This window comes from Callorhinchus milii, unplaced genomic scaffold (genome assembly GCF_018977255.1).
Source record: "Callorhinchus milii isolate IMCB2004 unplaced genomic scaffold, IMCB_Cmil_1.0 Scaffold6, whole genome shotgun sequence".
Lineage (NCBI taxonomy): Eukaryota > Metazoa > Chordata > Chondrichthyes > Chimaeriformes > Callorhinchidae > Callorhinchus > Callorhinchus milii.
The window spans coordinates 7,429,029-7,449,729 of NW_024704747.1; the positions used below are offsets into that span (position 1 = coordinate 7,429,029).

Sequence of the window (20,701 nt, forward strand, 5' to 3'; positions counted from 1 at the left end):
AGATATGCAGATTCTCCAAGAGACTGAACATAATGGATAACCAGAGCAAAAGCAGTCTCGCTTCAAGGAAATTATGGATTACAGAGTTGAACTCTCAGTGTTCAAGGGTACAGCTTTCAAAGGCAGGAGTATTGCAATTTCCCATAGTTTGTATGAGGAAAGTTAACAAAATATTCATATGGGACATCTGCTTTTGAGAAGCCCAACAACAAAGCATATCCTTATATAGTGCCTTTCATGTAGATTGAATGTCTCAAAATGCACAATACAATACAATTTACATTCATATAGCTCTTACGTGTCCAGAGAATACCTTAAAGCATTTGAGATGCTTCACGGGGTTGACAGAAACATATCTCCCTAAAATATTGGTAAATTAAGAACAGGAGGGCATCCCAAGGAGCTGGACATTCAGGGATTTCGATCCGAGCTGGGGGTTGAAATCATTCTTCACAGAATATATTGTAAAGTTAATCGACTGTATCTTTTTCCTTGAACAGAAAAGAGAGGAATGTAAGGCTGAGCCGTACGCTCAGGGGTGAGCTCAACATTCAGTATGGGATCTGAGATTAATACATTAGTCAATGGAAATCGGCTATTTGTGGCTGTTTGTAGCTTTTGGAAAACTGTAGTTGTTGAACACGGTGAGTGACATCTGGGCCTCCAAAGAGAATTTTAACTTCCATTTGAGCAATTGTTTTTTAATTTAAGCCAATTGTCTTGGTCATTAACTCCACTTCAGTTTATTCATGAAGAGCAATCTCCTCGAGGTTAGCAACTTTAAGAAAGCCATCAAGATGTAGGGAAGCCAGAAAAGGAGCAGAAACGCTACCTGGATTAGCTTACTGAATTTCTACCATTGTCACAACCTCCTAACTCGATCCACGTGAGAAACCAGAAACTCCAGGACTGGTATTGGTCAGAGAAAGGGACTACATTATCTCAAGTTACATTCAGGGCTTATATCACGAAAACTGAGAGATTTTAAAAGCACTATTGTAATCAAATCAGTAAACCCTAATATTCAGAATTCATCACATTTATCACAGAATTTACCAGAGCACAAACTAGATATAAGCAGCACAATAATGAAACAGACTTTGATGAATCACAACCACTAACTAAGCTTATAGCCATATTGTGTAACCTTAGTGGAAACTACATGGAGACTAGAATCCTCTAAACTGTTTAACACAGTTGTTTTTGGGATATGGCAATGTGCAAACTGGCTGTCGTACCTGCTTACAAAATACACTGTCACTACACTTTATCGTAAACCCTGTGAAGTACTTTGGGATGTCCTCCCAACCTGAAAGGTGCTACATCAAATGCAAGGATTTATTTTTATCTTTATTATAAGGCCACTGCAGATCAGTTCCTGATTTGAGACTGTGCTCTACTGTAGGAAAGAGGTGCTGAAAGATTTATTTGACAAAGTTTCCCTGAGCTCTGGGATCATTTTCTTCACAACACCACAAGAGAGATTTTAATGAGGAAAGACAATTTGATTTGGTACCATTTGGAACTGGCCATTCTTCTCATTGCAAAGTCAAATTGTTTCTTAAAAATGTCCAGCTCTGCAGCTTCAACCACCTTCATGGTAACTGATCAGTTGTGGATTGCCCACTCTGTGGAATTAAAATCATAAAAAATCAAAAGAGATGTTAATGTAACATAAGGCAACTCATGGAAAGCAATTGGTTGCCGCGTTTCGCCCACAAAATCCACTTCACGATATATTCAGTGAAGCACTTTGAGACCTCTCGGAGAGGTGATAAGGCGCTATATCAAATGCAAGGATTATTATTATTATTAAACACATTTTGTGAGATGTTAAAGAGTTGGTCAAAATCAAATGAAGTTCTTTTACAGCATCTTGTACATCATGCCTTTGGCCACCAGGTTGAGCTAATGTTGAGCATTTTAGTGGAAGGATGTTCAGCAACAATTTTCCACAATTCTGATTAAAAGATGCAAAATCCCAACAAATTTTCATAGCACCAAATGCAGCCCATTATTTTTTTTTCCCTCCAGATTAAATATTTTTAAAAAGCAGTGTGCCAGCCATGTTGAGATCATTAATAAGCACGTGCATTTGCGATTTACTTGACTTTTTTGTATCCTATTTCTGGAACAGCGCTGCCTGTTCCTATGGGGAGGAAAAGTTGTTTGGACCTCCTTACCTATTGCAAGCCAATGAGTAAGCAGATTCACACAATTCGCTATTTACATGATCAGTTAACCCAAAGAGTGAAATAGGTCTTCCCGGAATTATCATCATAATTATCGTGAGTGAAGATAAAAAACAAGTGTTAAGCAAAAAAATTGTGGTCACTTAATCCACGACTGTTTGCAGGACACTGCTTGTGCATTCGGCTGTCTCATTCCTCCCACCAAATACACAGTCAATCCACTTTATAATATATTCTATGAAGCGCTTTGAAACGGCTCAACAATGTGATAAAGCACTATATCAAATTCAAGGGTTATTATGATTATTATTATTAAAAGATTTGAAACAATTCATATCTGTCCTTTATTTTAGTGGCGTCTTGTAGCTTTAATGATTAGAGCACTCACCTCGCAAGCGAGAGGACCCGGGTTTGATGTTAGTCAAGTTTCCTTACTTTACACGCCTCTGTTACCTAGTAGTAAGTGGGAACCCGGTTGTTAGTCGATTGGCGGATCGCTTTTCTGGGAATAATAATCTGTTTGTGGGACACTGCTGTGCGCAATTGGCTGCTGCGTTTCGTCCACAAAATATAGTCAATTCACTTTACAGTATAGTCTGTGAAGCGCTTTGAGACGTCTCGAAGACGTGATAAGGCGCTATATCAAATGCTAGGAATATTATTATTTTTATGTTGCACTAAGGAATTATGTGACTATTAGCATTATTTTAAATGATGGACAGTGTTTAGGCTCTAGGTTACAAGTGGATAAAACAGCAGCTTAGACCTACACAATGAACTTCTTTGAGCACCAACACTTTGTCCTTAATAAGCTGTTTCTCACTTAAAATTCCCACAAATTCTCCGCTTTGAGGCTGTACTTGCCCACGGATAGGAATAGGATTTGAGGAGCTGAATCTCACACAGAATAACAAGACTGCAAATAATAACAGGTAGAAAAACAAAACATCCCCACTTTGCTGGGTGCAGGCAGCATTTTTAATGTAATAACACGCCAGGTGTTTAATAACTAATGATACGAAGCTCAAAATCAGGCGCTACAGAACATCGGCAACGGGGTGATGGTCCAACAAGTCTCCAGCGATGGGGGGTCAATGGTCACTGGGGCTGCTCTGTCACTAGGGACCCTGTGGTATGGTACCCTCTGCATCACCCTCTGCACTCAGTCATCATGTTTACCAACAGGAGAGCCAGAAGATTAACAAGAGGATTTGATGTCAAACTTTAGCCAGACTTGCACCAGGGTGGGAGGGGCACTTGTTCTACACACACTGTACATATTTGTTTAAGGTGGGAGGTTTGGGTGGGAAGGACTTTTATTGGTAAATATCAGCAGAACAGGTCAAAAGGCAGAGCTCATCAATCATCAACGATTGCACTCGAGCAGAAGTGTGGGTGGAAACCCAGTCTGATAGGCTGAGCTGTAACATTGAGAGTGAGAAGTGTTTTGTGTGTGAATGTGAGTGAATGAAGTGAGTGAGTGTGTGTTTCTGATCAATGTCAGAGAAGCCACTGAAACACAACTCGGAATCACCAGCAGCTTCAGAACAAGCAATGAGGTGATCATCAGCAAATACCTGAGTTGGGGAGAGGGAATAAACTCCCACATCTCCCTCTCTCCATCACTCTCTCTCTCCCACACACACACACATTCTCTCTCTCTCACACCAACTGGAGAGCTGTTGTAATATGCTCTAACACTAGCACCTCGATCTGGGAGAATAAGTACATTGCAGCACTCAACCCAAGTGGGAATTTTTTCACCAGTCTCCAATTGCACTTTTTGTAAAAGGCAGAACAGGAGCAGGAATCTACTTTGGAAGTGAAGGTAAGGCATGAGATTCCAATTGATTTAATCCAGTGTTTCAAGTAAAGCAAAGTGAGTGAGTGAGTGAGCAAATGAATAAGTAAATCCCTGCTTTGCTGGGTGGGGGGGCGCATGGTTTGAATTAAATGCAATTATTTCAGGCTTTTTTAGATGGCTTTTTCAGGGAGTGGTACAAATTTGTATGCATGGATGTGTTTTTACATTTATTTTTCCCCCTCTCTTGTGCAGAGACGAACACACACAACACACACACACAGAGAGAGAGAGAGAGAGAGAGAGACAGTGGTTGCTGCCTTTGCCTTTGCTCCAGTCCAACCTCCAACACTGGATATATGCGAGAGCCAAACGAGAGGCATCATTTAATCGCCCACAAGTCAGGAGGAGGATGCACCCACTTCATCCCCTCTCTCTCCTGCTGGTGCAATGTCTGCTTCAGACGGTGAGTTGGCCATTTCGTTACAATTTCGCAAAGTTTTCTGCAATTTGAGGTGTGTGTGTGTGTTTGTGGGGTGTGTTGGGGGGACTCTGATGGACAGTGAAACGCCTTATAACGCAGCCGGAGCGTAAAAGCCACTGCCACTGACTGACTGATCAGCCCTCAGCCTTGAGGTGCATTGTAAGCCTATAGTTTAGCAATAGTTTCTCTTCCCCTCAGTCAGATCCTGTGCTGTTGGGTTTCCAGTTGGGTTTTACCTTCTCCACTTGACGTTAAAGAAGCTCAAGGACTTTGTGCTCATCACTTTTCCAGGGTTTCTCTCTCTCTCTCTCTCTCTCTGACTTTCTCTCACAGGTATTTCAGGATGGGCACTGTTATAATAATGACTTGAATGTGGGTTCAACCCAGTGAATGGAGTGCACACCAACACACACAGTTATTGTATCTCTCTCTCTCTCTTTCTCTCTATCTCTTCGCCTTCTAATCTTTCCTTTAACACAGTGCGTATTTTCTTACCATATTCACCCCCAGGCAAACATTTGTTGGCTTCCACAGTGCAGACCAGTGGCGGCTTTAAATGTTCTGGTCGACCTGGGCTATGATTGCTGTGAGATGCAGCAATATCAACACCATCCGTGGGTGAAACTTTGCAAAGACTGTATCTATGGGCGCAGGGTACAAATATGTGCACAAATACACGGTCAGTTCACTGTACAGTATATTCTGTGAAGACGCATTGAGGCGTCTCGAAGGCGTGATAAAGCTCTATATCAAATGCAAGGATTATTATTATGGATCACGATTTCCCTAATGAGGATCGACCAACACTACCCCCCCACCCCCGAAATATGCTTGAGCATCCCTCCCACAGCCTGTGTTATGTTCCTTAAGTTCAGTCTCGGTCTCTGGAGACTCTTCCCATGACCAGAATTGTATCTGGAATTGTGCGGGTTTTTTTCTTACTGTTCCAAGACACAGCCACTCGCTGGTTGAATCTGTAAATGCAACTTGCGGAGATTAAGCACTCTACTTAAGCAGTGGTTTCTGATGTTACAGCAGGGAGTTGATTGATTAGTTTTTCAAGAAGCGTATGTCAAAATCTAATCCGTTTTTTGGATTGTGTCAAACATTGTAATGTTTTCTTCTGTGGTGCTTTATCACTGCAACGAATTGCAGAGCTGCAGCAGTGAGATAAGACACTCGTTTCTTGTTTGTACCCTGTGCCCATCCACACAATAAAGGAGCCTTTCTGTGGAGAGCTGTAACAACAACAAGAGGAAACTGAACAAGTTTCTGATCAAGCTGCTTGAAAATTGCAAGGCAATTTCACAAATGCCCAGCAATTATTGTTAACCCTGCTTGAAACTGTTGTACTTTAGATGTTTTACCGAAAAGAAGTAGATGGCTTGCATATGTATTTAAATCAAGTCTAGATTCAGTGCTCAGGCATCTTAATTGAAGACCCAGGCAGCAACATTCTCAAATATCAATCTAATACATTTAACTTTCTAAAATTAAACTATAGCTCTTTAGGAGTATTGACTTTTTTTTAGCTGGATTTGTATCTTTTATTTAGCTGTTTTTTTTCTGGGATACTCTCCCACAATCGCTCTGCCTTGCTCCCATCTTCAGGTCACACCTGAAGACCTTCCTCTTCGACCGTGCTTACCATCACACACACCCACCCCATGATTTGTCTTCAGGCTCTGCTACTGTCAAATGTTTTGAGATGCTCCCTGTGTGAAGGACACTATATAAACGCAAGTTGTTGTTTTGTTAATTAATCGCTGAAAGCCTGTTAATGGGTTTGTTTTCTAGCTTCAAATCAAAACTGTTCAAAAGGTTAGCCACCACAGTGTATTTGCAGAGGAAAGCACAGCTACTCTGGAGCATCATCACGTCACTGACACTTCAATAACTTGCATCTTATCTGTTTCTGTCTCAATGTAGAAAAAACTATTCAAAATAAAAAAAGGAATAAACATTTACTGCATAATGGACATCATGGTTCTTCTAATAGGAATTCACAATACCTGCATTGAGGAGAATTTTCAGAAGAAATGGCTCAGAAATTAAATTGAAGTGAATTTTTCAGGCATTTCAGTCTAATGAGAAAAAACACTCATTTGTAGGGCAACTTTATCATTTTCCTGATATCTATTTGTATCTCCAACTCTTCAATAATATTGATTCATGATGGTGTGCGGATTCACGGACATTAGGCTCCTTTCATTACCTTGGAAGAGGCCATTATTCGAATGTGAGCTTAGACCACAGGTAGTGTGAATTTGGGTGACTGAGAAGTAGGGGAGTGACCACAGGCCTCGGTTAGTTGTGTTATCATCTGTTATCCACACACGTTGATCAATGAATCGCAATCGGGTTTGAAAACTGATATGTTTCTCCCCCTTTAACATATGACGGCCACTAAGGCTAATTGCAGTAAAGAGACTTCCACCTGGCTAAAATAAGATAACTAAACATGCTGTAGTGTCTTTGCTAACTGAGCAATTGGAGGAGCAAATTGGATAGGAAGTTTTACACTGTTCATGCTGTGGGTGTCAGAATCCACTGCTACAAATGGAAGTAGTTTTGGTTGTTCTCATACATACTCCTCTCCTCTTTAATGAGTAGCTTGTCGAATGGCCAATTTTTAATTCAGCATGTTTGTAAAGCATACAAAGCAAAGCCATAATGGACGTGCCTGTATCTTGCTTGGCAGATTGAAGAGAGACTGGAAGAGACTGAAAATGTAATGCATCAATCTTTCAGCCCATCTTGTATTTTGCAATACAGGGCACAAAAACATTCTAGTATTCAATCACACCTTAAGGACTTGTACAATTCAGATACACGCACAAACAATCACACAGTTTTTTTTAAAAAATCCAAATTACATTTCTTTCCCAATTGTGGCATTTCTAAAAGAGATTATGAGAATATCTAGTGCAATATGATATTTGACAAAATATGTATGTCTAATACATATCTTATGCAATAATTCTGCACTGGCCATTCATCAACATTTTAGAACCCTTTCTCCATTCTAAATCATTGGGGGACAATAATTTGCCTGTTCTCATAAGCATAGTGAGGTAGTGAATTTTATTACTGGGAGATATTATGCCAAATATACTTCATGTCCACTATTTTCCTCTGGTTTTTCCCTTCCTGAATTAGCAATTGGTATGGTTCTATAGACATTGACCCATTCAGGCTACCCTGAAGATATTGTATGGCAATTTAACATTCTTCTAGTGCCTCTCCTAAGTGATCGTTCTTCATGTAAAACACTAGCCAGCGAGTTTCAGCAAGCTCTTTCATCAAGAGGGCATCACAGTCCAGCCCCATTTTGTTCTTCCCAATGTAAGGACAGATGTATGTATTTCCAGCAGGAGCTGTTAGGTGGTGATCATCAGTAGGTTGTGTGTTTTTTTTCCCCCCCCTCTTCCATTGTCTAGAGATACTGTGGTCATAGTTTCTTACACATACACACCCTAACACACACACATTCATACACACTCTAGCACACACATGCATGGAGTCCTGTAGCTCAGCGGTTAGAGCACTCGCCTCACAAGCGAGAGAGCTGGGTTCGATTCCCAGCAGGGCAAAACCTTGGGCAAGTTTCCTTATTCCACAAGCCTAATAATAATCCCTCAAGAAAAAAAACAATAATAATTTGGTCACTTCAATCCACGACTGATTGTGGGATGCTGCTGTGCATAATTGGCTGCTGCATTTCACCCACAAATAATCGGTCAATTCACTTTAAGGTCGATTCTGTGAAGTGCTTTGAGACGTCTAGAAGATGTGAAAAGCGCTATATCAAATGCAAGGATTATTATTATTACCAACCTAATGTGGTGCCGAGAACTCTGACAATAGACTTTCTGGACATTGTCCATATGTATTACCAGTTGCTCATAGTTTATTACCATGATTACCAACCCTGAGAACAGCGAGAGCATTACATAGCAAGGTATTTTATTGCTTGGCTCACTCTTCACACCATACAGCATCAGGATATCTCACTTGTATAACATTCTCAACCAATAAACAATACAGTAAACTCTGTAATAACTTTGCAGATTATCTTGTATGCAATGCTTCCTTTTACTTCTGTCTGGTGACTGAATAATATATACATCTGCTACTGGTTATTGCAGGTATCTAATTTATCTAACCCATGTTGCTATCAATTCAAAGAATAATCTTTTAATATTGTCCAACCTGTCCACAAATTTTCTTATCTCCTGTTAGTGTTGCATTTAAATTGTCATGCATGCATAATATATACAGGTATACACTGTTTAAATCTTCTTACTAGACAATTAGGATACAGAAGATTCAACTAATCTCGAACTATAATATTGTTGAATGACTCTTTTGGCAAGTTATGTTCAAAGAACAAAACTGATTGATCTAATTCAAAATGCAATAAGCATAGACGTCAGTGGTTGATTGTAATGTGCACAAAGGAATCAAAATATTACAAACTTTAAAAAAATATGATTGCCAAAAAAAAACATGTTGGAAACTAATATCCTTTTCAACAAACAATCCAGAAAGCTAATCAAACTACAGGTAAAATATCCTATAATTAATTGCATTGTAGCATTTTATTTTGAGTAAACGTAAACTATAACAAAAATCTTCACCTTACAATTTATGTACATTTTCTTAAAGAACAATATTATAAAAATAACAATGGTTAAAACATTAGTGCAACACAATAATCTGAAGACATGATTGACATTTTAGCAGACATTATAACAAAGAACACACTGTAGTAGAAAATTGAGTTTCATACAACATTACACTGATTTTAATATTTTAATAGCAAGTTGTAGCAGTTTGCCTATAGTCATGTGCATAATGATAAATATGTTTTAGGAACTATTCTGAAACATATCTGCAATAATACTTTCAGTTGAAATGAATTGAAAGTCGTTTGATTTTCATGGGTTATATGGCCCCCGGGACTGTTTCCAGTTGAGGCAAATGCAATATTCTAAAATGGACCCTGGTGTGCTAAAAACAGGTAATCACATGCCTTTGAGTTACTTCATTATGAATATGTGTAATGTCTAATAGGATTCAGTATGCATTTCCCCCTGATGCATATTCAGGTCTGTTGACTTCACATCAGCTGCTCTGATGCAGAACAATACAAGAATCTGAGGCTGGGAGAAATCGAACATTTATTACGTGTTTCATAATCGTTTTCAGCCAATCATAACCTTTCTTTATCACCACCCTTAAGCAAAATCTGTAGTTATGTCATTCACGAATAATAATAACCATTTGTGCTGCAATTTTATTTTGAAAACCGTGCTTTCCCTTTTTGCTTATAATATCATAGCTTTCTGGGTTGCACTTTGATAACTGATAATGAACACAAATAAGACCCTGAGTCAGACTGTTAAGATTACCCTCAATGTTTCAGAATGGGGCTATTCAAAACATTGTCATCAGCAATCGTAAAATAATGTTAAAAACGTCAGCAATCGTTTCTAGGGTGCATTTTGGACAATTTCGCTCCATTTGTAACAGATGCAGTGGGAGATGCTGAAAGAGCTTATCGCAAGCATTTACAAAGTATGCCCTGTGGTTATCGCAGCAATATTGTGAAAACGTCCTTATGAAAAACATTGAGGACAATCTGAAGGTTTTTGCAGTTTTTCATTATCAAAAATCAGAACAGCCAATAACGAAAGGAAATTGCATTAGCGCTGAAGGGTTAGCAATGTGTATTCACAATAAGATCACAATGATCCTCCTTAATCCTTCATAAATTTCTGACTACAAAATGATCGCAGATGTGCTTTTGAATCTCAGCCCAATCTTCAGACTGAATGCAGTCTGTTTGCTTATCCTTGTTGATGATTAATTCGTAGCTGGGTGACTTTTGCTACCTAATACACATCAAAGCTCTTTTTATTAATTTTTTGGTGAAGGCAAAGTATTGGACTGGAATAATTATTATAAACTGTAGACAGTGGATTTCAAGAGCCCCGACATCATTAGCTGTGCAGTGGATATTTTTCTTGCTAATGCAGCATTTTCAATTGATTTCTATTGTGTAAAGATTTCAATAACTATTTTACATTTGATGCCTGAAATGAATTGTTAAATCCTCACTCAATGAAAGAGAGACATCTTCATGATTGCAAATTTATGTCTCTACATCCTCAATGTTACAGGAGTAATATATTTCATAGATGTTTGATAGTTCTTTTCATTATCCTTCTGACACTAAAATATATATTTCCATCTTCAGTTTCCATGCATATAAATTTTGCAAGCCCAGTGTTGATAACTGTGTGACTGTGGATTGCATGCTTTACATATCGATTCAAAGGCTCTGAATAATTGTACTAACTTGGGATAAACTCCAATCAAGTCTTTTTTAATATTGTATTTCATGATGAGACCAAAAACAGCTGCTAAGGCCAATGGCAAAACAAAGTTGATCTTGTCAAGGATTTCCTTTTCTCCATTCACGCTTGTTTTGTTTGGTAACTGTAATGCTATGTTTCCAAATACAGGCTGCAGTAACGAGTTTAAAATAATTGCTTCATTTTAGCTCATATAAATATAAGAATGGCATTACAAGCAGCCTCTTTATGCTACCTCGTTCTCAACCTGTACCATTCTACAATAATGGATGCCATCTACTGTCTCTTTATTATCTTGAATCAGAAATTGCAGACATTGATTATCTAGTCATGAATGACCTTAAAACATTTTTCTGCTTCAATTCAAGTACCCAGGTTTGAAACAGCTGGATTCCAAGTCCTTAAGCCACAAGGGGCTGTAATTGTTCTGTGAAAAAGAATCACTGAAATTTAGCAGAAGTCACTGATGATTTCTGGGTCAGCGATGTAAAATTCGCATTTCATTCTTAGCTGCACAAGCATAAAATCCTCCATGAATTTTGCAATTTACAAGCAGTTTTTAAACCTCCAGTCATTGGAAGGTAGGTTGACATTTACTTTCCTCCTGACTGGAATCTCTGTGTATTTCATTACAAACAGCTTATGATTTCTACATGATGTCTTGACCCACTAGTTGTAAAAATATTTGACAATGAACTAATCCAATTTTCAGCAAATTCCAACTTTTATTTCCAAAGAACAACACATTAAAAGAGGCATCACAGTCAGGTATATTACGTAGGTTTAACAAACCTTAACTTGTGTATTGGTCCACACATGGATTTGTTAGTGCAGTTCATGGTTTTTAATTTTTTTTTTAAGTCATCATATTTAGCACCATTCTGATGAAAATATGTGTATGCCTTGATTCAATGTGGTAATATAATCCCATTTTATTGGGTTTCTCAGCATTTTCTGTCTCCTTGAATCTAAAAGAGGTTTTGTTCTTCCTTCACTTTTCTAGTGTGTGAGTTTATATGATGAGGCATAATTCTATGGAATTAGAAACCTCTCAGTACCACATCCAAATGGCATGTTTCATCTTTGACCACATACAGTGAGTGTCGACAGAGTTATTTACAAGAATGGAAATATTGCGGCCAACTCCAACCCTGCCATTAACCAACAACCACACACATGCACATCCCAGAAAGAGATTACTGGATCATGACTGGAAATGGGAACCATGCTTATTTTAATATTCCTCCCATCCTTAAGCCAGGGATGCAGAGCACAGTTTAGTGTCGCACTGGGGGGGAATTTGAACCAAGAATTCACCTACCTGCAGTCAATGGTTCAGCAACACGTAACACAGGTCCACATTAAAATAATTTGTTTTAAAATTTTGCAATCCAATATTGGAGAATGTTCTCTTGGATCTAATGTGATTCCTTACGAAGGAATCCTAGGGATTTCCTTTAATAATAATAATAATATTAATCCTTGCATTTGATATAGCACTTTTCAGATTTTCTAAACATCTCAAAGCGCTTCACAGAATATATCGTAAGGTGAATTGACTGTACAATTGTGGGCGAAACGAGGCAGCCAATTACACACAGCAGTATCGCACAAACAGCCGTGGATTGAAATGACCAATTTTATTATTGTTTTATTTTCTTAAGGGATTATTATCAGGCGTGTGGAGTAAAGGAACTTGCCCAAGGTTTCGTCCTGCCGGGAATCAAACCTAGGAATTAAGAAATGAGCAAATTAGATTTCATACTATCGTGCCTTCTATTTTTAAATAGAATCTCCTCTTCAATTTTCTTCTCTTCAGAATAAGCAAACTTTCAGTTCCCAGGTGGCTGCCCTCCAGTAACTTGCCCAAATAACCGTTCTTCATGTGGGAGCCTAACTTGTGATTGTGAGCCGTCTGTGCTTCCCCAGCTCAACAGAAATAAATTGCTTCTGTCATTGTTGGCATGAAAGTGGTGAATGCAGCAACCATTCAAAATGGTCAGTTTGTCTCCATTTACAAATGGTGTGTGTGTTTGTGTGTTTGTGTGTTTGTTTGTTGTTTAGCATTCCATTTATGCCAGCATGTGGATGAAAGGAGAGATCGCTATTAAAGATTGAATATTTAAATATTTTGGCACCACGGATATATTGAACTAAAATAATTGCGTGAAATTCGGATCTTATGGTTTTAAAGATGCAGTTCCTCGTGTAAATTCTGTTCTTAGCCATCCCCTGAATTTTGAGATTGCACGAGGAGACATTTTGTTTATCTGTTATACTTTGTAATATAAACTGCTTTCTGTCCTAGTCTTTTTTGATTTGGGTAGCTTTGGTCCTTGAGGTCAAAATGCTGCCATGTCTGATTAGGAATAGCTACTGTGAACCAATCATTGCAAGACTATCTGACAGTATACACTGGGTAGGATTTTTCTCTATAATCACCTGAAAATTATTTTTCAGTAATCTGGAAGTAATCATATCCTTTATGTGAATGCCATCGACATCAAGGGCTATTGACAAACCCACTAAAATTTACACTAAAACCAGGCCATGAATACCAACTGGTGTAAATAAGAAGATATTAAGATGTGATCTGAAGTCAGCATTCTAATCTCAGTTTTCAGGGGACAGTGATAAACCACACAACTTTCATATGGTTTATGATACAATCATAAAGCAATTGTATTAGTATTTCAATTAGTGTCTTGTTATCACTCCCAGACCTTTCTCTGTTATTTTATATTGAATGTTTATTTTAGGCTGGGGCAGTGAATCTCTCAATTCTAAAGATTTAAATCTTTATCACTCTTATGTTGCAGAGTTATATGCATTCAATTTAATAGAATGTTTTGCTTTTGCCTTCAGTTTGAGAAGTTCTCTTGGTTGAAGACTAATGCAGTGCATTAGGACATTGTTTATTGTGCATCAGCATTAGGTTCACATCTAACATAGATTTGCTGGGATGACATTTTATTCACCTGCAAGGTGCTAAGGAAATTATTTTTGGTAATCTCCATCCTATTGTCAGTAATAATATAATAATCCTTGCGTTTGATATAGTACCTTTCATATCAGGAGGACATCTTAAAATGCTTCACAGATTTAGCTGAAAAGGAGAGTGACTGTATTTGTAGGCAAATGAGGCAGCCCAGTTGCACACAGCAATGCCCTACAGACAGCAAATGTGAAACAAATGGTGCTTTTTCTTTTATTTGGGGCTAATTGTTGGCCAGGATATTGAGAGAAACTCCCTTCTCTTTTTGAGTATCGCCATGGGATCTTTAATGTCCATCTAATAAGGTAGATCAGCTTTTCTATGTACTACAGTTGTATATGATATATTATATAATGTTATGTATGCACACTGTACAGATACATTGCTGTGAAAAGAGATTCATGCATTGACACTTAAACATGTAACCAATTGTGCACATGAGGCCTTGCAGCGCAAACGTGGGATAAAATGAATGAATAATGGGTATATTTAAAATTTAGGTTAGATAATGAAAATTGAAGCATTGAGAAATACTGAAGTGAAATAATTCTTAATATAGAATTCACAAGATCAAAAGATTGGTTTGGATGAAGAAGGCCCATCCAATCTTATCCTCCACAAGACTCACCCTTCAGTTTTCCCATCACTGCATCAAGCTGCTTTTTAAATGAGTCCAGTATCCTGGCCACCACCACCTTTCCTGGCAACCTGTTCCAGTCGTTGATTAACCTTTGCATAAAGAAAAACTTCCTAGTACTTGTGCTGAAATTGCCCTTTACAACTCTATATCTATGCCATCTTCCACCAAGCAGCCAACCTCGAGCTGCTGAAATTTGTTATTTCACTGAACATATTTAACAAGAATAAATGGGGATCAGCCAATTTAGGACCAGAGGCAGTTTGTCCCAAGTCTTACTTACTTCAAAAATAATTTTACAATTACTTTATTAATGCTAAGCAAAATATCTCCAGATGTGACTTTCTAATCATGCTGATTTATAACTTGATTGACAGATGCTGCAATTAAGTAAATAGAACCCGGCTTTTTCCTAATTAGAGTATGTTTTAGAATCCAGTACAGTATGAACTGAAGTACTTATTAATTCGAGGGTTATGCCAAAAAAGAGCAAGTTCCATTTAGAAGAAAATTCGTATAGTTTTTTCGATTAACTACATTGACTCATATTTGCATTAATTTGTATGAACTATAAGCTTGCCGATAATTGAGATCATTTCAGTCAGTACAGGCACAGGATCCAACCTTGCATCTTTTTAATGTGATTACCACACCGTGTGGTTCATGTACCCATGAGCTATCAACATGGGCCCATATCATTTTACTGTGTAAAAGTTTCTATATTTTTTAAGCATATTTGCTTCAAAACCACCCCATCGGCGGTCAGGCCTTCAGCCTTTCTGCCCCCTCCATCCCACAGTCCCTTCACCTGGCGACATCCTTTGCTTCCTTTAAGCACATCTCAAGACCTTCTTTGATTGTGCGAAAACATCATCCAAATCCAAGCTTAATTTTCTTTTTTTTTAACACAATGGTTTTAAATCCAAGACCGTGAGGGATTTTTGGCAACTGAATGTTGATTTTATTAAAAAAAAGCAGTGTGGAATTGAATATAGAGAGAGAAAATTTCAGGTTCATTCTTTAATCTATTCTAGGTTTAGGGTTAAAATAACATTTTTTGCTGGATGTGCTGAGTTTAACCTTTCTGCTAACAGGGCAACTCCATCCCAGGCTATATCCAGGGACACGCTTGTGAGGGTGGCATTTCATCTGCGTGTGCAATTTAGCTCCCTCTCACCATCAGTCTCCATTACTCTTCCAAGTCAATCCCCCAAAGATGTCATCAGCAGTCTCTCTGCTTAAGATATAAACTGGAATATCCTAAAAGGTCTCAAAATCCATCATGATTATTTAACTGATTTTGAAAAGCAGCAATGAAGACTACCTCTTTAATCACTATATTATTTTGCTGTTTGCTGTGCTTTCTGGTTATTTGTCCTCCTTTAGTTTGTAGTTGTGAAATGAAGACAAGTGCCCCATCCACCAACTGCAAAAACAACAACTTGCATTTATATACTATAGGCATCTACATTAGAAAGTGCTCTTATTTCCATTGCACCCATTGTTTCCTGAGATGCCAATTCCACAACGGCTTTGTTTCAGCTCATCCAGATATTATTGAATGTCATAGGTCCAGGTGCCTATTCACTTCTGGAGCCCACATGCACCCAGGCTTGAAGCAAATTAGAGCTAGCGGAGGCCAAGAGCAGGGCTTGATTGTCAGACCACTTTGTTCGCTCTCATGCTGCTCTCCAGCCAGCACTAATTTTACTTCACCGCCAAACCTTCAATCAGTTTGACAAACAACATGTGAAGTTTGGATGTAAATGTACCTAGCATTACTCCTGCAGTAAAAAACCTTTTGCTCTGCACAGGAGAACAAACTTGTGAAAAGTCTCATATTAGTCAAATGGATCAAAGAACATGTAATGTGGATCATTGAAGAAACATCATCTTTATCAGTATCTAAAGACGTTTTAATTTGGAGTATTCATATAACAGAATTGTGGAAATTCCAGTTTGTGACTCACGGTTACTGAAATCCGTGATCTTCAAATCTCAAGTCGGTGTGAAAAATGAGAAACTTATGATGATTATTATTATTAAAAGGTTTTTTCCAACTTGGGATTTTCAAATGTGGAGACTGCAAACTTCATAAACCAAGTAACTAACCAGAAGTTGCAGCTATTGCAATGCTCTTGAGGCACTATCCTGCGTGGAGGACGCTTTAAAAGTGTTGGATCCACCAGTTTATGAATATTGTAAATTAGAGCTCTTTGTCAGGACAGAAAATTGCACAAGATTATATCTCAGTTTGTGATGTTCAGCAAAATTCATTTGCAAGATTCATGGTGAGATCAGAAGCCAGGGCCACCTGCATTAGTTAAACAGAAGTGGCAAAGCAAGCGTGGGTGATTAACAGGTCCACCCGGAGTGTTGTTTGTGAGTGAGTGTTGTTTATTCTGTTTTGCAAACAGTCTTCTATAACACATTTTGCACCAGAATATTTACAGAGGGAGTCTCACCATAGGCTACACTTAAATCTTTACAGCTGTTAAATTTCTATGTTCCTTTTTTAACACCATTTTTTGTCTATTGTAAACAGCAAGGGCTGATGGCATCTTCGTTGCAACTGGCTGGAAAATAATAATCCTTGCATTTGATACAGCGCCTGATCACGTCTTCAAGATGCCTCAAAGTGCTTCACAGATTATACTGTAAAGTGAATTGACTGTATATTTTGTGGGTGAAATGCAGCAGCCAATTGCGAGTGTCCCACAAACAGTTGTGGATTGAGTGACCATTTTTTTGAAGGGATTATTACTCCCGGAAAACCAATCCGCCAATCAACTAACAACCAGGTTCCAATTTACCGCTATGTGAACAGAGGCGTGTGGAATAAGGAAACTTACCCAACATTTCGCCCTGCCCGGGAATCGAATCGAGTTCCTCTCGCTTGCAAGGCGAGTGCTCTAACCACTCAACTATAGGACTCCACTCCATGTACCAAAGGCTAGTAAATTGACCCATGTGATAGGACCGAATTATCCTCTAAATTGACAAGAGACCCAGTTATTAATGCGGGCTGATTCAATGACCCTACCATTTTAACTCAATGTACGTGTTCATTCAATTTGTTTTTGAAACAAATTGAATGAACGTGGTGTCATCACTTTACACAAATACTCTAGAACAGAAACCACCAAGAACAATCCAGAGTTATTTCTTGCAAGTCAGTCTTAGCAAGGAGCACTCATGGTTCTGGAGGTGCAGTAACTGGCACACCCCTCTTCTCCTGAGACCAAACTTTCAATCCATCCCACACTGATCAGATAAAAGCCTCTCTTGTCTGAAAGATGGATCCCTTGTTCAATAGGGCAGCGTATAACGTGGACTCCAGAGAGGGATGGGTAGAATTGCAGTTCATCTTTGTATATTGTGCCTAGATTTGCAGCGTCTCTCATCCGAGCGCGTTCAAGAAAGCTGTATGAAAATAAGATCATTTCAATCATGTGTTTACTTTTTCTGTGCAGACTTCCCGGTTTGACACCAATTTGCTTAAAAGAACTAATTTTTGCAGCCCTGGGCTAATAAAATGGATGCAAAGCTAGGATTAACACGACTGTGCTCATTTAAATCTGTTTAAAATATGTAACACTCTAGATTGTGTGCAGGGAGAGGAGAGAATAGTTGATTTACATTGTGCTTAATTGCCCATGACTCACAGAACTGCACTTGCACAGTATTGAGGGAAATTGAGCCCTAAGTATTCTGTCACCATCAGAATCATGACTGTGTAAATTGTAGAATTCATGTGTGAACCACAGGGGAGTCATGGTTACAGACACAAGAATAGTGTGTATTTCACATAAATCCTTCAGGAATCACCTGTAAGTCCGGCTTCTGCTTTTTTGGTATGTATTCCTTGACAATTAATTTTGTATTTCTCCGGCATAATACCATGATAAAACAAAGCACGACCCAAGTTTCCCAATTGATGTGATCCTGTTTCCTGCATTAGAAGTGAATATTGTAAAAATTGTCTGCTGCGTTTTGCCCACAAAATATACAGTCAATTCACTTTACAGTATGTTCTGTAGCACTTTGAGACGTCTCGAAGACATGATAAGGCGCTATATCAATGCAAAGATTATTATTATCATTATGGCATGAGTCGGGAGATTGCTTTTAATAATATTAGCACATTTTGTTATAGAATGGAGTGATAGAGGCAATTATAATTCTTTATCAAAATTTACCGCTGAAAAGATCATGCTACATTTTGAGAAGCACAATTATATTGCATAATTCCTTTTCAACTCCATTGGTTTCCTGTCCTTCAGAGGATATAGTTCAAGATGCTGGACCTCACCCACAAAGCCTTCCATGGCCTCGCCCCACCCTACCTCTGTGACCCCCTAACCTCCTACCAACCAACCCGCCCCTCTGCTCAGTTGGCTCCAGCCTGCTCCCCGACCCACCCGCCCCACCATTGGCGGGAGATCCTTCAGCCACTCTGCTCCAACCTCTGGAATTCCATCCCCTAATCACTCCGCCTCGCCCCCTCCTTCAAGTCCCGCCTCAAAACCTTCCTCTTCGATCGTGCCATCAGCCACCCCCCTTCCCCTCCCTTCTGCCCCCCTGACCCCAGCTCGGGTCTGAAATGCTATACACTGTCCAGCACCTTGGGACGTCCTCCCAACATGAAAGGCGCTATACAAATATAATCTTCTTGTTGTTTTCCACAAAGTCAACAAAGGACATACCTGTGCTGAGCAATGCTCCAATACAGAACCTTAAATCCTTTGTTCACAGCCAAACGGATCAACCAGCCACATGTCTTTTGATAAAACGGTTATTAGATCACCTGTCTAGGTTTTGGCCAAAACGCATCCACACATTCCTCACAGCAATCCTTGGGGGCAGAAGGCAATGTCAGAAATGTTATGCCCCTTTTTTTAATGTTGGAAAAACAACAGGTAGTTTTTAGGGTCAAGTAGAGGATGTGCAGTGAGATTACCTGTTGGTATCATGTATGTGTTTGCGAGAACAGACATTTTAAACAAAGGGAAGTGGTAGTAACTGACATGGTTACATCCTCCTCGACCTCTCCACTGCCTTTGACACCATGGACCACTCAATCCTCCTCCACCGCCTCTCCTCCCACTTCAACCTCCAAGGTTCTGTCCTTGACTGGTTCAGATCCTACCTTTCACACCACCTCCACTTTGTCGCAACAAACAGCTTCTTCTCCAGCCCCCGCACCATCTTGTGCGGTGTTCCTCAGGGCTCTGTCCTCGGTCCCCTCCTCTTCACCCTCTACATGCTCCCCCGTGGTGACATCATCCGCAGACATGGGGTGAATTTTCACATGTATGCGGATGACACCAAACTCTATCACCCTCAACTCCAGGACCACTGGTGTCCTGACCGACTGCCTGTCCGACATCAAGTCCTGGATGAGGGACAACTTTCTCCAACTCAACATCAGCAAGACCGAGGCCCTCCTGATTGGCTCACGCCAGGTGGCCTTGCCACCTCCTACCTCTCTGACCTGCTGACTCTTTACCAACCTGCCCGCTCCCTTCGTTCAGCGGGCTCCGGCCTGCTCCACGTCTCCTGCCCGACCCGCGCTACCATCAGTGACTGAGCTTTCAGCCTCTCTGCCTCCACACTCTGAAACTCCATCCCACTGTCCCTTCGCTTCCTCTCTTGCCTCCTTCCAGGTCGGTCTCAAGACCATTTTCTTCGATCGTGCCTTTGGTCGCCCTCCCACCTCTCTGCCTTCCCTCACCCCTACACCACCCCTCCCCAATGCTCGGGCCCTGACAACGCTTTGGGACATCCTTCCGATGTGAAAGGCGTTCTATAAATGTAATTTTGTTGTTGTTGATGGTAAAGCCAATAGCTCGAAGGTGGTAAGTAAATCCAGAGATTTGGTAAGGATGATACAGGGTGCCCTGTGTTGGATCTCACCCACTGTTTATTGGTGTCTATGTGTCTATTTGGAACAGCCAGTTCTTGCAGTTCATAGTGGCAAACATACGTTAGAATAATCAAAAGGTCTTTGTCAGTGCTTACAAATGTTTATTTTAAAATATTTTTTCTCTGGTTTTCTCCACTTCCTAGGGTGCAGGGTACATAGACGAGAAGCTTTTGCTACCGTACTGGATTTGTCTATAATTGGCAACAACAGACATTAGGATCTCTTTATTATTTAATTACCTGGAGCGGTATTTGTTTGCCTTTTCACATTTTTCCCGAAGCATTTG

The 20,701-nt window shown here is 39.5% G+C and overlaps 1 protein-coding gene across 1 annotated transcript in view; it reads left to right on the plus strand.

Annotated features, from left to right (window-relative positions):
* Window positions 1–4,263: 4,263 nt before the first annotated feature.
* Window positions 4,264–20,701, plus strand: part of nxph2a (neurexophilin 2a) — a 47,909-nt gene continuing 31,471 nt past the window's right edge. Inside the window, exon 1 of the mRNA XM_042336411.1 lies at window positions 4,264–4,459. Within this exon, the coding sequence (XP_042192345.1) occupies window positions 4,406–4,459 (54 nt within the window). The 5' untranslated portion in view covers window positions 4,264–4,405. The remainder of the gene's footprint in view (window positions 4,460–20,701) is intronic.